We start from the raw sequence: 19,709 nt of genomic DNA, 5'->3' as shown, positions 1-19,709 counted from the left end.
GGGGGGGGGGGGGGGGGGCATATTATTCATCCAATGAATCTAGGTAGGCAAATGCCATCGATCAGACTACAGGAGGTCTGTGGCAGGCCATAAATTATGGCTACTGATCATATTTAGGATGTCTAAAATAATTCTGACAATGTGCTGACAGTGATGTAAAGTGACCCTGTGGCAGATGCTGCTGGGTAGGGTGGGGTCTGCAGGGGCCAAGGTCATTTTCATATGATGGCAAACAGCTGAGTTATCCAATCACACACTACTACGACTCCTATCTCCTATCTCTGCCTTGTCCTATCAAGGAAGGCTGGAAGACCAGTGGTCACCATGGTAACAGTGCCGAATCTGTAGCTACACCTTGAAAGAGTGAGACTCTCATGTGACTTCAAGTGTGAGGATAACAATTCCTGGCACAGTAGTAGTGTTTACGTGAAGTTCTCCTGAGTCATGACAAAAATAACTTACAGAGAACATAGTCTGCCTCAGCTTCACCGTGTGTTGATGATGTACCTGGACACATATTCGCAGGAACGGGTCTCCATAGCAACCATCTCTTTGGACTCCACAACCTCAAGGTCAAACTTGCAGTCTGTCTGGCACTGTGTCTCCGACTCTTTCCGTTGCTTTGAGGGACAGAAGGAGGACAGTAAAGTGACATGAAAAAATTAGATATGTTATCTAGTTGTGGATTTAAACAACAAGATTAACTTCTGTGGCAAGAAAAAGCTGAACAAGATCTCTCAGCCACAGTCGTAACATATGACAGTGAGCAGAACATGTATTGAACCTCCGCTGTGACAAGACGTTCCTATGAAATAAATGTACTTATGTTAAAGGAAGAATAATGTACTTGTCTTGCTCTAAAAATACAGTCAATCCCACATTGAAACACAGACATAGATGGACATGGATGTGACAGTAAAGTTTGTTAAGTGATATATTTTGAGGAAATATCTCCTAATATGATAAAGCAGAAATTTTGACAAAAATCAAATAACGCCTTCACGCATACTGAATCGTTCTATACGTGGAAGCTGTTTCTTATACTGTGCACTGGTTTGAGAAGTTACATGCAGTGTCTAAATAAATATTATATAATAAGAATAAGCACCCGTAGTCACTCTCAGTATGGTATTCTTGCTTCAGGCTGTGCCTGTGGTCTTACCCTCACATAGGCCACAGGAGCGGGAGGGTGGAAGAACTTGCGGACGATGTAGGTGGTCGCGGCGATGCAGAAGACGATGGTGCCGAGGATTTCCTTCCACCAGGGCAGCAACAGCACAGGGTCCTTTCTCCTGCGACTCTCAGCTCCCGCCCCATTTCCCTTTATCAGGCTTATAGCACTGTCACGTTTCCCTCGGTAACGCTTACTGTAGGGGAAGTAGTAGCCGTTGTCTACAGAGAGGAAAAGCAAAGCAAATGAACTTTTCTCTGATGTACATTTTTGATGCCTGTGCAGCATGTCTATCTATAGCCACGTCTCCACTGCATGGTACAGCTTAACCTGACTCTACTTGCCCTCTCTTTTGGTTTTCCTTTGTGAATAGTATCTAACTTTATTTGGTATCACCTCGGTCAAGGTTCCAAGTGAGCAGAGTGAATATTACAAGATGACGTGAAAACACTGCAGACCACAGACTGGTTGTTGTGACATGGGACATCCTGCACAAACCTGGCTAAGTTAAACAGCCAAGTTACCATTGATAGCGACAGCAACTTGCAACGCAGAGGAAAAGGTTAGCAGTGAAACTGTCAGTTTAGCAGTTAATGTACAGTTTCTCAGTGAATAAAGGCTACAGCTTCTCAAAACCAAAGTAACTGCTGGAAAAGTGAAGGGGTTTATTGCATTTTCACATTGAAAATGTCAGGAAGTTTCACAATGCATCGCCCACCTACGTTAAGCAGGTACTATCCGCAGTAGAAAATTAAGTAGAGAGTCAAGTTGAACTGTACCATGCAGTGGAAACATGGCATTTATGAGACTTTACTGTGGTCTTTTACAGCCTCTGTTTAGTGTCAGGTTCTTACCATATGGATACTGGAGGATGGAGAGGGCTCCGTTGCTGTATTCGTCATGGGAGAATTTGTCATTATTTAGACACTTGTCAAATTCATCAGAGCCAACCAGGGCTGGTGTACGAGATGGAGAATCTGTGTCAAGGAAATGATGAATAAGTCAACTCGTTAGAGGGATCACTACATACATACAGCCATACATTAAGGGGAATGAAGACGAAGCTCTGAGCAACAGGGAACAAGCCCAAAAGGCTAAATAATTAATTCATACATTTCTTGGCTTGAAAACAATAGTATCACTTTGAGTTTAAAGCAATAACAATGACACCCAAAAGAGTTGCCCTCACAAACTAAGTTTCCTTGGTGATCAGACACAGCACCTAATGACTAAGGAGGTGTGGACTTACGGATTAGAGGCTTCCATTTGACAGTGGGTAGTGGAATTATGTCGTTTTCTGATCCGATAGCTTTGGAAGGGAACTTTTCAGTGATCCTCACTGAGGACTGGAGGTAGAGCTGTCCCCGGAACATCCCTAAAAACCCAAGGCAAAGGAGTGATACATGCATTACATTCACTGATACCTCACAAAAAAGGGTTTGAGCTGAAAAAAAGTCACAGAAATTGCAAATACTGCAACTAAACATTAGAAATGAACACAAGCATGCAGTGTGAGTATCTGTGGATGAGTATCAATTCACCCAGGTAAACACTGGACTCTGCAGCTTCTCTGGCCTTCTTTGGATCGTCGTCATCATCCTCTTCATCAGTTTCGGACTGGTTGCTGTATGCATTGTCGTCGAATAGGGTGATTGGCGTGACTTTACCCCCGCCCACCAGCCAAGCTGAAGCGATGGGTGTGCAGAACTATACAACACAGATGAAACAGTTGATAAACTTTATTGATCTCCAGAGTGAGGGTCATGAAAGACTCAACACAACTGAATTCAATCAGCCAAATGAGATCAAATAAACCACTGCAGACATGCGTACAATGTGGAAAACGCCACTAAATTACTGATCAAATGGGTCTTTTGGCAGTTTATGACATCTCACCTGATGTTCCCAGACCAGCTGTCCATCAGGCTCAGTACTGAAGGCCATGACTTTCCAATCAGGAACAGACACTTTGATGACGAGGTCCAGATGCTGCTTCTGTTTTTGCTGATTGTCAGTCTGCTCTCTCTCTTTTGGTTCATCACTGATGACCCGCTGGCTCTCCCTCCAGTCGTCACCATTCGCAACTTCTCCCTCCAGGAAGTTCATTCCAGACTGCGTCTCAGGAAGGAGCTTCAGCTCAAAGTTTCCAACACTGAAGTTCCACCTAGTATCAAGAGTGACAATACATGATTGAAAAAACTACTTCAATTGCAATGCTTTACCTTATTATCACAATTTGTTGTAAACCTAAATATATATCAATGATAATTGTTGATAATTTTGTTTATTAAATTAATTATTAATTACTTCACTGCATTTTAAATATACTCCGACCCAAGGTAAATCATAAGCAATAAGTATATACCATGTTCCTGCTTAATACAATATTGTAGTAATTCTAAGTAGGCCTGAAAAAATAAATGGATTATGATAAGTCTTGTTCATAGAAAGTTAGTATGAAACATAAGAGTTCAAGTTCAAAAATTTAATTAAAATGATCAGGTCTGGTCATTGTGGTAAAGCAAACAGGCAAAAAAGAAGAGGTACTAATGTTGACTCCTAGTGGCTGAAAAGTTTTCTGATTTTCTTTTAAACCACTGATGGAAATTCTGTGCCTGTGACGCTTATTGAAATGCCACACAAGATTCAGTAGCTGGTTTAACGACTCAAGTTAACTGACCAGATGATTGACACTCACAGATTGACCAACTGTTTCAATAAAACTCACTTCTCCATCCCCGATCGGGGCCTGATGGCTCGAACAGTCTTCTGAGTCCTCTGCAGCAAGAGCACGTCTTCGGTTTCCATCTCGTCATCGCCCCAACGACTACAGCCCACCGCAGAGCAGATGTAACGAAGCTGAGGCAAACAACACGAAGGGAAATTACAAAAAAAGGGTTATTCTACTGTGTTAATGTGGTTAAAGTTAGTGTCATGGTCACCTCTTTAAAAAAATATTTACTACAATTAATTAAGAGATTAAAGTCATTGTCCAAGAAAAAGAAAGGGAAAATCTAATTCTATTTTTCAAAATGTATTAACATACTACACGCTTTAACTGATGTGATTTCACTGACCTTGCCACTGTAGGCCCCCAGGCCATAGGTAGTAAGGGATTTCCCCCCAACCAGGACAGTGTCCTCTCCGATTCGGTAGGATGACTCCAGCAGGGACTCCACGCTGAAAGGCACTGCCTCCATACTTTCCCTGTCCCGGTTCCACTGAAACAAGGCACCGTCCAGTGAAGGGATGACCATTTTATTGCCAAACACCTGCAGGCACAAACAGGTTGGTTTTAAAGTGTTAGTGTCGATTCTTGACAAGTTGATGTTGTAGATAATGAGTTGGAAAAACACATATCCCAAGAGACGGAAGGGTAAGAATTTGGTAATTTCTCATTCAACACAAAGATTTTTCATCTTGGTTATTCCACAGCATAGGCATGTGCATGGGGGGGGGCTAAATATTGGACCCTCAAATGGATTGGCCCCGCCTGAATCTGACAGTTTATAGGTTAGATTAGAACTTTTGTGGAACTTGTCAAGTTTAATTGCACTAAGCTACAAATGGTCTCTATGAATGTGAAGAGGCAAAGCTTCTGCTTAAAAAGTGCATCGCCTACTGTTATGAAATAGTCCATAACCATAAAATAAGTTATTAAATTGCAGAAATGGCCTATGATACGGCTTATGGTACTTAATTTGACAAGCTTAAGTGACACGCTGACTCCTTTAGATAGCTAGTAGCTTTTGCTTGCTAATGTTATATTAACTTGTCCTTTGTGCCCCCCCCCACCCCCACCCCCCACTATTATATTATCTCCATGTCATAATGTTGTTAGCTTTGTACTGTTTTACCAGATGTTGGATTGCCAGTAACTTGCTAATATGCTATGCTAATATTATGTTAGCCATGATACCTTATTTTGATTTTCCAGTAGCTTCACCCCTTTATGCTATATTACCTTTTTGCTCTCCTAGTCATCTTGATTTACCTGTAGCAAACTAGCAGGTCAAGAGCACCTGGTGCACGTTCAGCCCCGACAAAACACAGATAAACGTTTAAACGGAAACAGTGGTGATTTGAACACCCTGTTGTGTTACGCACTGCACTGCCTTTAAAAACAGCGTTTACTGTATATACACACACATCAGTTGTGAACAGTATGTGAGGTACTACTGCCATCGCTGCAGAAACTATATCACATCATGATACTCTGCTCACAAAGACAAATTGATGAACAATGCTGTCTTTGGCAAAATAATTCCAAAATGTATTACCTCTGCCTGATGCAATAACTTTGATCAAACAGCAAACCTGCTGGAATATCTTTTACTGTATGAAAAGTCATTTTCAGCTCAGACAGACAATCGTTCAAAAACACTAGCCTACACAGACAACGCTGACCAACACACATCCGCCCATACAGCAGCAGCTTTAGCCCCCGCACACTTGGACTCAATCCACATGCTTGGGACCATTACACAACTAAGAGCCTAAGTAATTAACCTGTGTAACCATGGACAATGTGTGTGTTCCTGTGTGTGTGTGTGTGTGTGTGTGTGTGCGTGCTATTAGGTGCTCACTGTAGGGGTTGCAACAAGGATGACATCATTGCAAAAACCTGAGCCTAATCCTTATTTAAACTCCACAGGGGGGTGTAAGGACAACTGTCTGTCAAAAACTTCAGTCATTATTATACAAAGACTGATAGGAAGGACTTCGATAAAAGGACTGTAATTTGCTAGTTAAAGATGATGCGTGTTGTTCTGTCATCAACAATCTGTTTATTTGGAAATCCAAGTTATGACTCACTCTTTTAAACAAATTGTTACATAACAGCAGTTTGGGACCAATTAGTGATTCTTGACTTATAACAGACACTTCCAAAAATGTAAAGGAATGGACACATCAGGTGCTGCTGAAATTAGTCTAGACTAGTATTTTTTTTTAAAATCTCAGGGGGGAGAAATGTGTGACAGGATGATTTACTAGAGAGCAGAGCCAAGATCAGAGGTGATGTCATCTTTTCAGAGCAGGAGGGGGATGAGGATAAATTTAGCAAGTGAAAGGAGGAGGGTTTAACAATCTGACCATCACATCACACTGGTGCAAAGAGGTTCACAGCAGAGGGGAACTTCTCAGAGCTGTGGATGAGTCATCCTGCTCCTGATGCCTTAATCCATTTCTCTGATGCGGTCTAGTGATCCAGTGTTCTAACACCACCTACTCTGGATCTCTTGTCACAGCGGGATGTCTTGTCCATCTCCTCGATGTTGTCAAAAGTTACGCAATAGTTATATTTATTTATGTAGCATTTATCCATATATATTGTCATGAAATCATTCTTGTAAATAAAAAGAAACAATAACTAACTAATAATAAATCACTGCAGTTCATTCCCACCCTTATGTCAATGCCATCTAACTTCCTCACATAAGATAATATTACACTGGTGTTTAAGCTACCTGGAAGTTCAGTTCAATTTGACATTCTTCACCTGTAGTTTGATCAAGCAATAGCTCAAGTTTTATTTTGTTTAGTTTAAGACATACACTCTCCAAGATGTGAATTGTGGCAAAAAATATAAAAAACAAAAGGAAATTTGAGTGGTGTCCTGCAGGCTAAACTCCCAACTTTGTTCAGTGAATCACCTTTATCACTACCATCACATTGGCTTTCACAAATCTGGCAGGGGTGTCCAGTAAATTAACCATTTCTGTCTTGTACATATGTTAACAGGGCCTTGGCAACCATTATATCTCAGCACAGCGTACATTACTTAGAATCCACAGAGGTTTTTGTGGCATGTGGGATGATTTACTTCGACATAATTTGATAGCTCTTGAATCACAAAGCCGTCTGCGTATATGTTAGTCATAAAGGAAGGCAAAAACAGCAAGACGAGACTGACAAGATGATACTGAGAGGACTTCTTAAGTCATTTATATATAAAAGGACTTTACAGAGTCGACTATAATGGTCAGTGAAAGTTTCCTAAAAGACACCTCTAAACAACAACTTCTATCATCTTCTGTAATACTATATTGCGTACAGAAATCTGGACTTAGATGAATGAAAATGGCTACTTTAGAAAATAAATTAGAAACTGGATTGATGTGTGTATGTAAAAATGCTATTACATCTATGCTTTACATCCAATTACATTTTTTCCTTAACATTTTTCACCCCATCCACACTCAATAAAAAATAGATCTAATGCTGACATCTTTGTTCTAAGTGTGGTTTAGATGAGGGAAAATTCTTACAATCTACCTCGCAGTGTCACAGATTGTATGATTTTTGGTACCAGACCTGAGATGTTATTTTCCCACTAGACCCTGATATATGTCTGTTTAAATCTAAGAGTATCCATGCCATGAAGCTTACAGTAATCCTGCTAGCTAGTGCTAAGAAATGCATTCTCTAAAAATGGAAATCTCTGCCAATTGAAATAAGGTTATTCTAATTTTTAGCTGCACTGCATTCAAGATTGAAAAAAGGTTTGAGGAACAGGATGTATTTAATTATAAGATATGGCATCCCTATCTTGATTATTTTAAAACCCACCCAGATCAAAGCAAATTAAATGTATCCTTTGATGAACTGTTTTTAAAATTATGATCAACGTCCCACCCCCCACTCTGTTTTTATTATGTCTTTGTTTTATCAAACGAGGTTTGTTCTTTTGAAAGGATCTTGTGTTAGATTGTATGTTGTTGTTTTATTTTTTTTACATTTTGAATACAAAAGAAAAAAAAATTACAATATAAAGCACAATAGGGCTTATATTATGCTTTTGGAGAATAAAAATAAAAAATAAATAAAAGACTCAAAAGAGCTATCACTATGATATTGGAAATTGTATATTTACCTCCTCTTTTGTTGTGAATTTCATATGCCTATTAATTTTTGAAGAGCTAATTCAGACTCATTCAAGTCTTACAATCTGTTCTTTTTTGAATGCGTGGATGAGCCTTACAAAGAAAATATACACAAAGAAAAAACAACTACTTTCACTCTGAGACCAGAGCTAATCAGTTATTTTAAGACATTCATCCGTTTGCTCCAGGAAGCATCCAGTGTATGCATTTGTTTTTGCATTTTGTAGCATTAACACCACATGTGCACTACCCTATGATTATATTTCTTTCTTGGCATATCTTGTCTAATAGTGTTGTTTTAAAAATATTATTTCAATACACAATTATTTTATGGATGCATTCATCCATAATCATCTAAATGAGTTGAATTACTTATTATGCTATCTTTGGGAAATGTGGAGGGTTAGGGTGGCGGTCTAGGGTTGACAAGGAGTGTGGTGGGGGGCAGTTGTTGTGGTGGTGTGGCGCTTGAGTTGGTGTATGTTGCTGCTGATGCTCCAGCAATCCTGTCAAACAGTGTCAGCTCTCACCCGCTGCTAATGTGGCACTGTTGGCCCACAAGGCTACTGCTCCACTTAAAGGCGGCAGACAGCGTGAGACCAAGTAATGCACACAAACACACACACAAAAAAAAAAAAATCACAACAAAATCAGAGCGGCCCAGAAGAAAGATCGACTTTCTGCCAAAAATATCGTCCATCTGGCCTTTCATTTCCTCCGCCACGCTGGAAGAATTATTGCTTGCCACATTAGACACAGCCAAGCGATCAATCGTTAAGTCATTGTGTAGCGTTCAATCAAATTCTCTCATCGTTAATTCATTCAAACTGCATGCCAGCACAGGTCGGCAAGTGTGTGTGTATTGTCTATTAAGTGATGACATCATCTCTGGTGTGAGGCATTACCTCACCTCCCCGATCACCCGAACTCCCCCCCTCTTCCTCATCCCTTTAACCCCCCCCAGCATGACTCACACCACGTTGGCACCGACTCCCCTCCATGTAATCTCCCACTGCACATACACCCTTCACCCCCCTCTAACACCCCCAAGCGACCCATGCCTTTTTGAAGTGATGGCTTCTTTTTCTGCAGACAATGCTGTTTGTGGCTCTGCTGTCCCTCATTTCACAAAAAAAAGAAACACATACACACTCCGCAGGATGCAGCAGGTGACTGGCTGCTTCCTCCCCAGTGTGTCGAGGCCAGCCAATGGCACGGCAGCAGACCCCCCACCCCCCCAGCCTCTAATCACTGAGCAGACTGGTGTCTCAGGGACACGCAAGCACCAATGAAACAGTTGATAAGCGCTCTGGAGGCGTTTGGCAGTGACACCCCCCCGCCCAAACACACCAGACAGGCATCCCAGGTTACTGAGGGCAGAGAGGGCAAGGCTAGATTTATACTTACATAAAAGTATATAAGAATTAAAAAAAAACAAACAAACACATAACAAATGACGTCACAGCGAGTCACCGGGTTCAGGGCTGACAGGCATCTCTCCTCGTTCCGCTCTGTCAGCCAAATGAAAGCCAACAGGTGAAAACACAGATACAGGGAATCCAACACACACACTCAAACAGAATCAGCATCCTGTGTCACAACATGAGCACACTGGAGGATGACAGGAGGATGTTTCATGTGTGTCTATGAATTTCTTGACACTTCTTAAGGAGGTCCAACACTGAATACAAGTGTAAAGGAAAGGAAAACAATGTAACGTCATCAGAAAGACAATGAAGCAGCTGTGAAAACTATTTTTACTCTGTCTACTTTTTAATTCATTTGGATACTGTATCGATTACATTTTCTAGAGAGAGTATTATTTGTTACAAAATATACTTAAAACAAGATTTAAAATTTGTAAACAACAACTGTTAGACTCATCGTTTTTTAAATGATCGTCATCATTTAAAAATAAAATAAAATAAAAAGGTAAATGTCTACAAACTTTGTGACTGTATGGCTTCTGTAAGTTTAGTCTCTACATGTACACAGAGAAAATATATGTCTGAGAAATCGATAATTGCTTTGTTTTGGATTAAGCCATCAGTCCCAGCAGAAGGCCGGCGTCCTGCCCACTGTTTAGAAGTACAGATTAATCTATCTTGCTGTCAATCAACATATCAATAGGCCAGGTCCTTTTATAAGAAAAACAACATATGACACTTTTAACCCCACCGTGTGTTCGATTCGCTATGTGAGCATTACAGTCTGGTTGTCTCCCATTTTCCCTAATTGTGAAAAAGGCTGTAAAGACTTTGTTGCCTATTGTTATTGAGGGGTTATGATGCTTTTGTAAATAATTCTAGTAGTTTACCCCTAACCACTGTGAAGTCAGAAGGGTTTTACTTTGAGAAAATCTTTGTTAATTTACCGTTTCAATTTATTTATTTATTTTATTGCTTATGAGGCTGTTATAAGGTCAGAGTCAATGCCAGTTTCACAAACACACAGAAGTCACTGATTAGGGACCCGAAATTGGGCTGACTTTTAAAATATATTAATAAAGGGCATAGATAATCATGTTATTGTTCAACTGACGGCGTGAAAATCACCAAAAATGAAGTTCCTTTAAATTCAAGGTCAAATTTACATTCTGATGCATCCAGTGTTGACGCTATACTGCGTTCACACAGCCTCAACTGTATAATCTTTAAGCGCTTCCAGGAACCTTTAGGGCTTCTCCACATTATAACCTCCGAGGACCCTAAAAGTTTCATGAATTCGGATTTTCTAAATCTCAAACACAGCAGTTTGCAAAACCATGTGCCGCCAGAAAGTACAAGTTTGAAGGTTTTTCTAATTCCAAACCCAACACTACAGCAGCTGATATCAGTCATTAGTTCCCTCCTAATTATAGGTTTGCTAATCAGTGAAGTGTTCAGGCTGAATGGCACACACTTGGAAACCACTTCACCCACTAATGTGGGAGGTTCTTTTACACTGGAATGAGATTCTTCTATAGTGAGTAACCCTGAAGCTGCAAGATCTGGATTGTTAAAGATCAGCTGAAACTGCATCGTTTGTGCTTTCACGTTGTTCTCTTTAAAGAGGGCTCATTGCTTTTAAATTTCATTTGTGCTTCCCAGAAGTGACCCGTCAATCAAACAGTCTGGCATGGCTTTTTATCTATGTTACCCACCACCCACTGATTCCAAATCAATCAATCTACTTTTATAGCAAACACAAAACACATCACAACCTATGAGTTTGACCGGTCAAAAAGTTATTAAACCTCATGAACTGGTTTCTGGATTGCTTTTTATATTGATATACCAAGCTAATAAAGCGGACATGTTTTTTTATGACAGAGCCAGAGAGTTTTTTTTTAATTTTTTTATTTTTTTTTAAAAACACGAAAACATGCCTCACCAGCACCAGCAGACTAACATTAAACTGATCTCAGTAGCCACCCAGACCCTTGTTAGTATCAGAGGCTTTTTCCCTGAGGCAAAACTCTCGCAGACGAGGAGCAAGTCCACATCAAAGCAAACCATGAGCACGTCTCTAGTATGTGTCTCGGAGAGGAGCGCTCTGGGCTATGCTTCACTTTCAGCATGTCGGTGTGGGTGGTTTAAGCTTCTGTATACATGTACAGACGAGGGCCTTGCTGTGCTTCTATGTGTAAACCACTGGAGTCAACAAAGAGACTAATCCTCCAGGCGAAACAGCTACTATCAGATTTATGGGGGTGTACAGTATGTCTGGTGTGTATTATGTACATGAAATGAATGCAAGCAACTGCAACCCTTGGTTGACTGTTCAAAGTGCAGTGAGTTTAACTATTGGTCTTACTGTCTCCAGAAAGAAAGCCCGGAGGGACAGTGTTTGTTTTGAGGAAAAGACTCAGACAAGACTACATCCTTAACCTCACACTGACATGTCAAGACTGTGGAAATTGGCGTATTTATCTGTTGATAGATCTTAACTAGCTGAACAATGTCTGTTGAACCTGTGGCTGTTGACTCTACGTATTTATGTTATTTGAATAAAACTTGAAGGGGATTCTTTTTAGTACCAGTCCACCAATCTGAATTATTTACATTTTTATACATAGACTAGGATCTTTATTTGTAATGGTAGACAAAAAGGGCAATGAATCTATATTTTTGTTAACATTTCTCTATATGTGTGCCTGTGCAATATTAGGTAGGGTTCCTCCATTTTACCCTTATTCCAATAAATAAAAACGCAAAGGAAACACAAGTGTTGGTGTACCTCAGGTTTGCTGAGGCTTGAGGACACCAGGCACCCTGAGCCGACATCTAGGTCCCACTGCTTCCTGCCCTGGTTGTGAGGATCCAATGCAGAGATCTGCCCATCCAGGGTACTGATGATCACAAGAGACCTGTGGACAAAACACAAAGACTTCAACACACTCTTCAACAAGGATTTGTAGACACTTATTGCAGCTCTACATACTGGCAAGGCAACACTTATCACAGCCCGGCGCACCAACGTTGACAAGACTATCTTGCACTTGTCAAGGCAGCAGTCTCCGCAAGCTGTTTATCTTTCAAAATAAATTAAACAACAATTCTTGTGTAATCTTGTGAAGTGGTGGTGTAGATGCTGTCCTTCCCTCTCTAGTCCTCATCCTTGTTTAGCAATCAGGGTGACCTTCAACTGCAGCCAACAGCACACCTGTGCCATGACAAACCCCATCCCGTCAGCTACCTTGGGTGGCATTTTGATTAAAGATGGAACCAGACCTGAGGATTATTAAACCTGACCAAACATCCCAAACATAGCAACTCACTTCCAAACAGGAATCCATCAAAATTCACCTTTTTCATTTATATTCGCACAGCAAAAGGCAAACCATGTGAAAACATCAAATATGGCTGGAATGCTGGATGAGAGACTGGAGGTGAGTGAACTTTGTAAGAAATGGATGGATGACTAGATTAATAAACTATGCTCCATCACACAAAATTTCCATTTGCTCACATTATCAAGCCTTTTTAATTTTACTTCTATCAAAATCTAAAACTGATGTAGTCCCACACAGCAAGCACACTTAAACCACCTGAGACTGAATTCAGTCTCAAAATCAAATAAAAAACACAAAGCTGGCAGGCAGACAAGGTTGATTTCCTTTCTACAAGTACTGAAAATAAATAGCTTTTCTTATTTCCTCATTTTTATAACAGAGTTCATTGTTATCTGCTCTTTGTCAGAAAAGACATAAGAGTTTCCTGCACTTCAGATCTGGTAAGAGCACACGGATGATGCTCTGAAACAGATGGTAATAGCGACTGTTAAGAGTACACATGGGGATTTGACATGGTTTTTATTCTCAGACTTAAAAGTATTATTACTGCCATAAAATTTAGCTCATTTACATGTAAAACCTCAAATAAATGTTTAATGTGTTGACAAAGACCGTCTTTTATTCGGAGTCGATGGATTCGTTCAGTGACATTTCTGATTAGTCTTGGCTTTCTTCTGGGCTCTCCAATACTGGCAGAAAATTATGTGTTCACAAATATTGTCTCAACTGCTCACGATGACAGCTTAGAGAAATACCATATCACTGCTGTTTAGAAAACAACCAAACCCTTTACAGACTTGTATCATGCCACGTTCACAGATCTTTGCGAGTAAACAGACCACAGATAAACCCCCCATCTTAAGCCAGTTTGATATAATGAAAGATGTTTGGCCATCATTGGCAAAAGTTACGTTAATTCCTCAAAAATTGGCTTTCGTGATGCTAAAAGAAAGAAAAAAATTAAATAGTGAATAATGTTATTACAAAATATAGTGGAGGTATTTTCCACATATGGTTATGTGGAAAATACCTCCACTATATTTTGGCATTGAGAGGCATTGTTGGCAGAGACACAGTGAGCAGCTAAAAATAAGATGCAGGGGGGAAGTGTTTTCCCTTAGATGATGTATGGGCTAAGGATTTCTCACAGCCCCAGCGCACTTTACCTCTGAGAAAAGATTATAAAAATTCTTGTGGTGATGGATTTTTACATTTTAGTTTTCCCCACCCCAATTAATTCTGTAGCTCTACCAAAAAGTTTTCTTTGGTGAAGGGCTTTTCTATCAGTAGTAAAGCACAAATTCTCCAAATGAGTTTTATTCCTCTTTGTGCCGACAAAGCAAGATTTTTTTTAACAGCGATTCTCTCCTTTCGTCTAGTAACTCCAGGCTAAAAACAGTCTGACTGACTTGAATTAATCCAGACATCCAGCCCCACCCTTTGCCTAACTCTTAAGGTTCTGCTGCATTGCTTGTCAATCATGTCCTGAGCTCTGGCAGGGGCCACCTCCTGACTATTGATTTGTATCTGTCTGGAGGAGATGCTGTCAACGGAGCTTTTAGCTTTATTTAACCAGCAAGGTTTGGCTGAGCACACATGCTGTCTCTGGGCACCCACTGCTTCACATCCACACAGCTGGGACCCAACCAGTTTCCCTCTGTTGGCCACTGGGGCATATGAGGTTTTAACTGCCTCCCTTAAGGGCAACAAGACAGCAGTTGGTGAGGGAAGAGACAGTGTTACGCTTGTTCACTTTCCCAGCTCAGACTGATAAAATGGGGAAATAAAGAAAACATGGACTCATCATCATCTTTATTTACATGCACTGTGACAGTTTTCAACTAAGCTGAGTATATACTGGAATCTTACATTATCCATCATTTAGACTGAGCAGGTGAATTGCTATTGACCAACTATAACCCCTTACTGATTTAGCTTATCGAACGCTCTTCAGTCATGAAGGGGAGGGAGCATGTTCAAGGATGTTTAAGCCTCAGGACAACTAAGACATGGATTGTTTCAGAGAGTGCAAATCAATTTGAGGAAGGTTTCTCTTATGTTTAACTGCAGTCATTGACACCATCACTGGGAGTTACAGTTGCTGATCTGGACCAACTAGTTCTTGCAGCTCAACTGAAGCAGGTAGTTTGCATAAAAATGCTAATAAGATCACTTAACAGTAATGAGCCATGTGTCTTTCAGTCCCATCAAAGCCAAGATTATCTCCCCAAATCTGCTCTTAGCATTAGCAGCTTCGTCACTAACACTGAAGTGTAGAGTACTAAGAAAAACATTGTTTTCCCTCTCAGCCACCAATAAAAACAGAGCATTAAAGCACTCTCTCACCCTCATGATTGGCTGCGAGACCCTGCCAAAAAATTTTAGGCTGATTGGTTGTTGCTAAGCAGTCAGCTCACTGAGAGGGTGGAAAGCTTTGGCGGCCTCCGCTCGGTCGGCCCCGCCCCCTCCAAGTCATGCTGTGAATGTAGAAGTGAGGACGAAGTCACTGAGAGCATCGAGTTCAACTTCAGAGATTGAAAGGAGGGTGCGCAAGAGATAGAATTTCATGCTGATAGGGAGATCAAAAGGTTTTTGTGGACTCTTTGTACTCTAGATAAAGGATAAAAAGGGAGGTGGGATGGGGGGCTCTTAACTCTACAACTTAGGAATCATGATGGTAATGGAGAGAACGAGCAGCGGAGGAGTCGGCAACAAAAACAGTACTAAACCGAACAATAAAAACAACTAGAACAAAACAAACAGCTGTACTGTATCATTTAGAACTCAGGGCAATTTATTTTCCACATCTGAGCCCCGAGACACTGCTGCTCTGCCCGTCACCAAAGGGATAATATGTAGCCTGTGGGGCTGCTGCTGCCGACTGTGGCAGATGCAGGCGGCGGAGATACTGAAGAAGACGTTGGAAAGGAGAACGTAGAAGGAGTAAGAGTAGTGAGGCTGCCAACCGACTGAGGGTTGTTAGCGTCCTTGCCTGTAATCCTGTCAAAGTGTCATAATAGTGCAGAGGGTTTCTTCAATCACAAAGCATATGGCGGAGCAGGGAGCCAATTAGCCTCACTCTCACCAGACTTTCTGCTCCTCAGAGACATTCAGCCTCAGTCTGCACACACACACACACACACACAAAACCAAGTTGATGGTAAACACTCCATTGAAAGAAACAACCAGGATGTTTACACAGGCCGAGTCTCCAAGGAGCGGGAGCCGTCGAGCCAGACCAATCGCAACAGCTCCCACTTCCCAGCAGCCAATAGAAGCAGTGTTTTTCTCCTCCCTTAGCCAATGCGCGGGCAGCTCTGCAGACTCCGAGCCAATGGCACGGCAGAGCTGCCTGTAACCATGCAACAGCGAGCAGCCTGGATGCACGCTGGAGTGTGGAGTTCTGCTGCCGCACAGCTGCCACCCAGCCTGCCATGCAGACACCGAGAGGCAGAACAAAAATACGAGAGCATGGGGAGCACGTGGGGAGAAAGTTATGGATGCAGCTCTGAGCCGGCCGCACCCAGCACCACCAGCTGCACTAGCAAGTCAATTGCATTCCTTTAAACTGTGCACATTCTGACAGATAATGCCACAGGAATGAGCCAAAGAGGGGAAGGTTTAAACATTCAATTTGAGATTATTTAATCACGCTCAGGATTATACTGAATTGCAGTTTCATCACAAAATAAATACCAGTAATCACAACATGTTTACAGTGTGAATAAATACTTGAAGCCCTGAAGGCTAATACCAAACTTATCAAGTTTTAAACTCTTTCAGAGCCTGTTAAGTCTGTCAATTGTGGTAATCCCATAATTCAATGCAGGATATTTTTAAGGCTTATGAACCTGCAGGCAGCTAGCACAACACAGCATGAAATCAAACCCCAGTCTTTTTATTTGGCAAACATGAATATGCTCCCATGTGTCTAAAAATGCCGAATATAAATGATCACTTACAATGACTAGATTAAATGTTAAAAGTTAAAAAAAAGAAACCTCTGTAGGTTGTCTTAAAGTTGACTGACATGGCAGTAATGTGCCACTTAGCCTGAAGAGAGAATAATAATTGCACATGACATAACACCAGCACTTAAACACAGCTTAATGTGACTTGAAGGTTTATATAACTGTCCTCTAAACCTTTTAAATAAACATGTTATGTCTTTGTCACAGCAGTTGAAGACTAATTGATGAGGACTTCAGTGACAGACCTGCGATGTGCAGTCTGCTTTAAACCTCGACCTCACATTCATCAGGGTCAATGCAGCAGACCACCACTGCAGAGAGCAAAGGGTGTGGTTGTAAAAAAAACAAAAAAACCCCACTTCTAGTGCAAGCATAAAACACACACACACACACACACACCATTTAAAAGTGTTTCCATCACCCTCTCTCATTCTACCTCCTGCATAAGTGCGCTCCCCTCTCCAACCAGTATCGTCTCACACGTGGTAAAATCCAAACTCTATGGCGCCACGCTCCTGCTGGCTGATTGGCTGGGCTGCAGCTCTCATCCGAGGATCTGATTCGTTGTTGCTAAGCAGTGAGGAGCCATCGCGAGTGAAAACAAGACAACGTGGTCCTACTAACTACCAGCTAACTCCTTGTTTTCATCCACCCCTCCCTTCCTCAGAGTATCCCACCTTTTTGCTTCTGCCCCACCCATACTGCAGTGCTGCAGGATGGGTCCCGGTGACGTACCAAAATAGCCACCGACCTAATAAATTCACTCATCTTGATAATCATATTCAAAACTAGTATTATTTAGCAATCACATTTAGGAATAACTGTTTCTACTTCAGGTCACTACACATGGCTATGAAACAATCTACAAACATCTTGTTAAATGAGCAGTAAGCGCTTCTGTAACCCAGACAGTGTTCATCAAGTGCACAAAAGGTGAGGAAGTCAGCAACAAAGACACCAAAGGTCATTACATCCCTACATCAGTAGCTGCTGCTCAATTTTTAGTCAACTTCTGCACACCAAAATAATAATTTCAAACTAGCATTATTACAGTAAGCAATAAAATAAGGTTACATAAGGAGAAGACAATCAGGATAAAATAGGTAAAAAGAGATTATATAAGCTGGTTTCAAGTAGCACCAAGTACAGCAGTTCGAGTTATCCATTAAGACCTATCCAACGTAAAACAACTGCTGCACACGGACTGAGTTTCAAGAACTGAGTTTAAAGTGCCCAATTAAAACTTCCCAGAGGGAGTTCAGTCATCTTCATCTTGACCTGTTATTTTGGGGACAGTTGCTATTAATAAAACCCACAACATCTCCCTGGTTACAGAGAGCAGGCTACTTAAACAAAGTAAGGGGGGGGGGGGGGGGGGGGGGGGGGGGGAACAACAAGGAAATGAACTCTCCCCTTCCCAAAAAAAACCTCTTCTTCTGCTCCTCCGTTACCTAACTATAGCCAGACCCATGTGGCCAACTCAAATTCTGAGCAGTAGCCCGTCTCTCTGACGCAATTGGCCAACAAGTCGCCCGGCTCGGCCGATTGGCTGTTGCTAAGCAGTAGGCTGGTAGGAGCCAGCCGACAAGCACGGCGGCCCAGAAGAGCTGTTGCCGCTACAGGGCCCTGAGGGGGGTATGGGGGGGGGGGTACTGAGCATGGGGGGGTGGAGGTAGCAGGTTCAAACAAAGCTGCTGTCCTCTCGCCTCTCACCTCCAAGGGCTCCCTAAGGTGATGGAGGCCCCGATGGAGAGATCACTGGCGGAGACATCAAACCTGTCAGTGCCGTCCCATGCATGATTCACACACAAACAAAAGCCTTCAAACACACACACACACACACACACACAAATGTATAGACGTCAGCGTTAAAGGTGAGGTGACAGCCGTCAGCCGACACGACAGCAGCTCTTGTCATAAACTGAAGGCCGGATCAAAGCGAACATCTAGAATATTTATAGATTACAGGATACGGGGGCGTAGGAGGGAACGGGAATAAAAAAAAAACAACAACTGCAACTGACAGAAACTTAAAATTAAAAACTTAAAATGTTGACATCTGAGCAGAGACAGTTTTTCAAGCTGTCCGCATGAAATGTTTTGAAGTGCTCCACTCCAAAATCTAATTTGTAAGAAAATAAAAACACAAAGAGATCCAGGCTGTGAGAATTAAGATATTGTCAACAAAGCACGAAAGTTACCAGGATCCTTCCAAAGTGGAATAAGTGATTCATTGGTTTGAATTTTGTGTCTGTAGTGACTTCATTCACATCTCTGTGAAGTAATTTCTCCAGCCAAAATGATCAAGGGTGTGTTAGCATTTATTATTGTCACAGGGTGGCACGTATCACAGGACATGGTCTGTTTGACTTGGAAAACAGCAACAACCGCAGGTAAACTTTGAAAGGTCACAGAAGGAAGTGGCGATATATTTTCAAAAGGCTGACCTTATTAATGCTGGAAAAAGTGTTTCTGTTACATGGGTGGGTTTCCTCTCCATTTTTCATTACTTTGGATGTTTGAATCTCTATCAACACAAACCATTATATGTACCTTATGCTTAGTCTGTTTTGTTTAAATTGACCCATTTGAAAAAGAGAAATTTTCCTGGCTGAAGGATGGAAACAGAGCACGGAGTAGAGTATATGCCCAAGGGATGACATTAAAAAGCGTGTGTATGTAAAAATGGGCATGTGTGAAGGTAAGGGAGAACACTGGGGAGAGAGCAAGTGTAAGATGAGAGAGAGAGACAGTTAGTACGAGAGATAGACCTCAACATACAGACAGAGACAGACATCTGTGATAGCTTCAGCTAAATCAAACATATTTGTTGTTGTTTTACAGACAGGCTTTTTAATGAATAATTCACCTGTTCATTCTTGCTGTATCTGTCACACAAGCTACTTTGT

At 41.4% G+C, this 19,709-nt stretch overlaps 1 protein-coding gene across 1 annotated transcript in view; it reads right to left on the bottom strand.

The window, feature by feature from the left end:
* eif2ak3 (eukaryotic translation initiation factor 2-alpha kinase 3) overlaps positions 1-19,709 on the bottom strand; it is a 32,833-nt gene that overhangs the window by 9,484 nt on the left and 3,640 nt on the right. The window contains exons 2-10 of the mRNA XM_046062814.1: positions 12,274-12,403; positions 4,249-4,443; positions 3,900-4,030; positions 3,068-3,335; positions 2,713-2,878; positions 2,421-2,546; positions 2,026-2,148; positions 1,163-1,392; positions 508-620 (exon numbers count right to left, since the gene is read on the bottom strand). Coding sequence (XP_045918770.1) covers positions 508-620; positions 1,163-1,392; positions 2,026-2,148; positions 2,421-2,546; positions 2,713-2,878; positions 3,068-3,335; positions 3,900-4,030; positions 4,249-4,443; positions 12,274-12,403 — 1,482 coding nt within the window. The remainder of the gene's footprint in view (positions 1-507; positions 621-1,162; positions 1,393-2,025; positions 2,149-2,420; positions 2,547-2,712; positions 2,879-3,067; positions 3,336-3,899; positions 4,031-4,248; positions 4,444-12,273; positions 12,404-19,709) is intronic.

This window comes from Micropterus dolomieu, linkage group LG11 (assembly GCF_021292245.1).
Source record: "Micropterus dolomieu isolate WLL.071019.BEF.003 ecotype Adirondacks linkage group LG11, ASM2129224v1, whole genome shotgun sequence".
Lineage (NCBI taxonomy): Eukaryota > Metazoa > Chordata > Actinopteri > Centrarchiformes > Centrarchidae > Micropterus > Micropterus dolomieu.
This window is presented reverse-complemented; position numbering and strand designations above follow the sequence as displayed.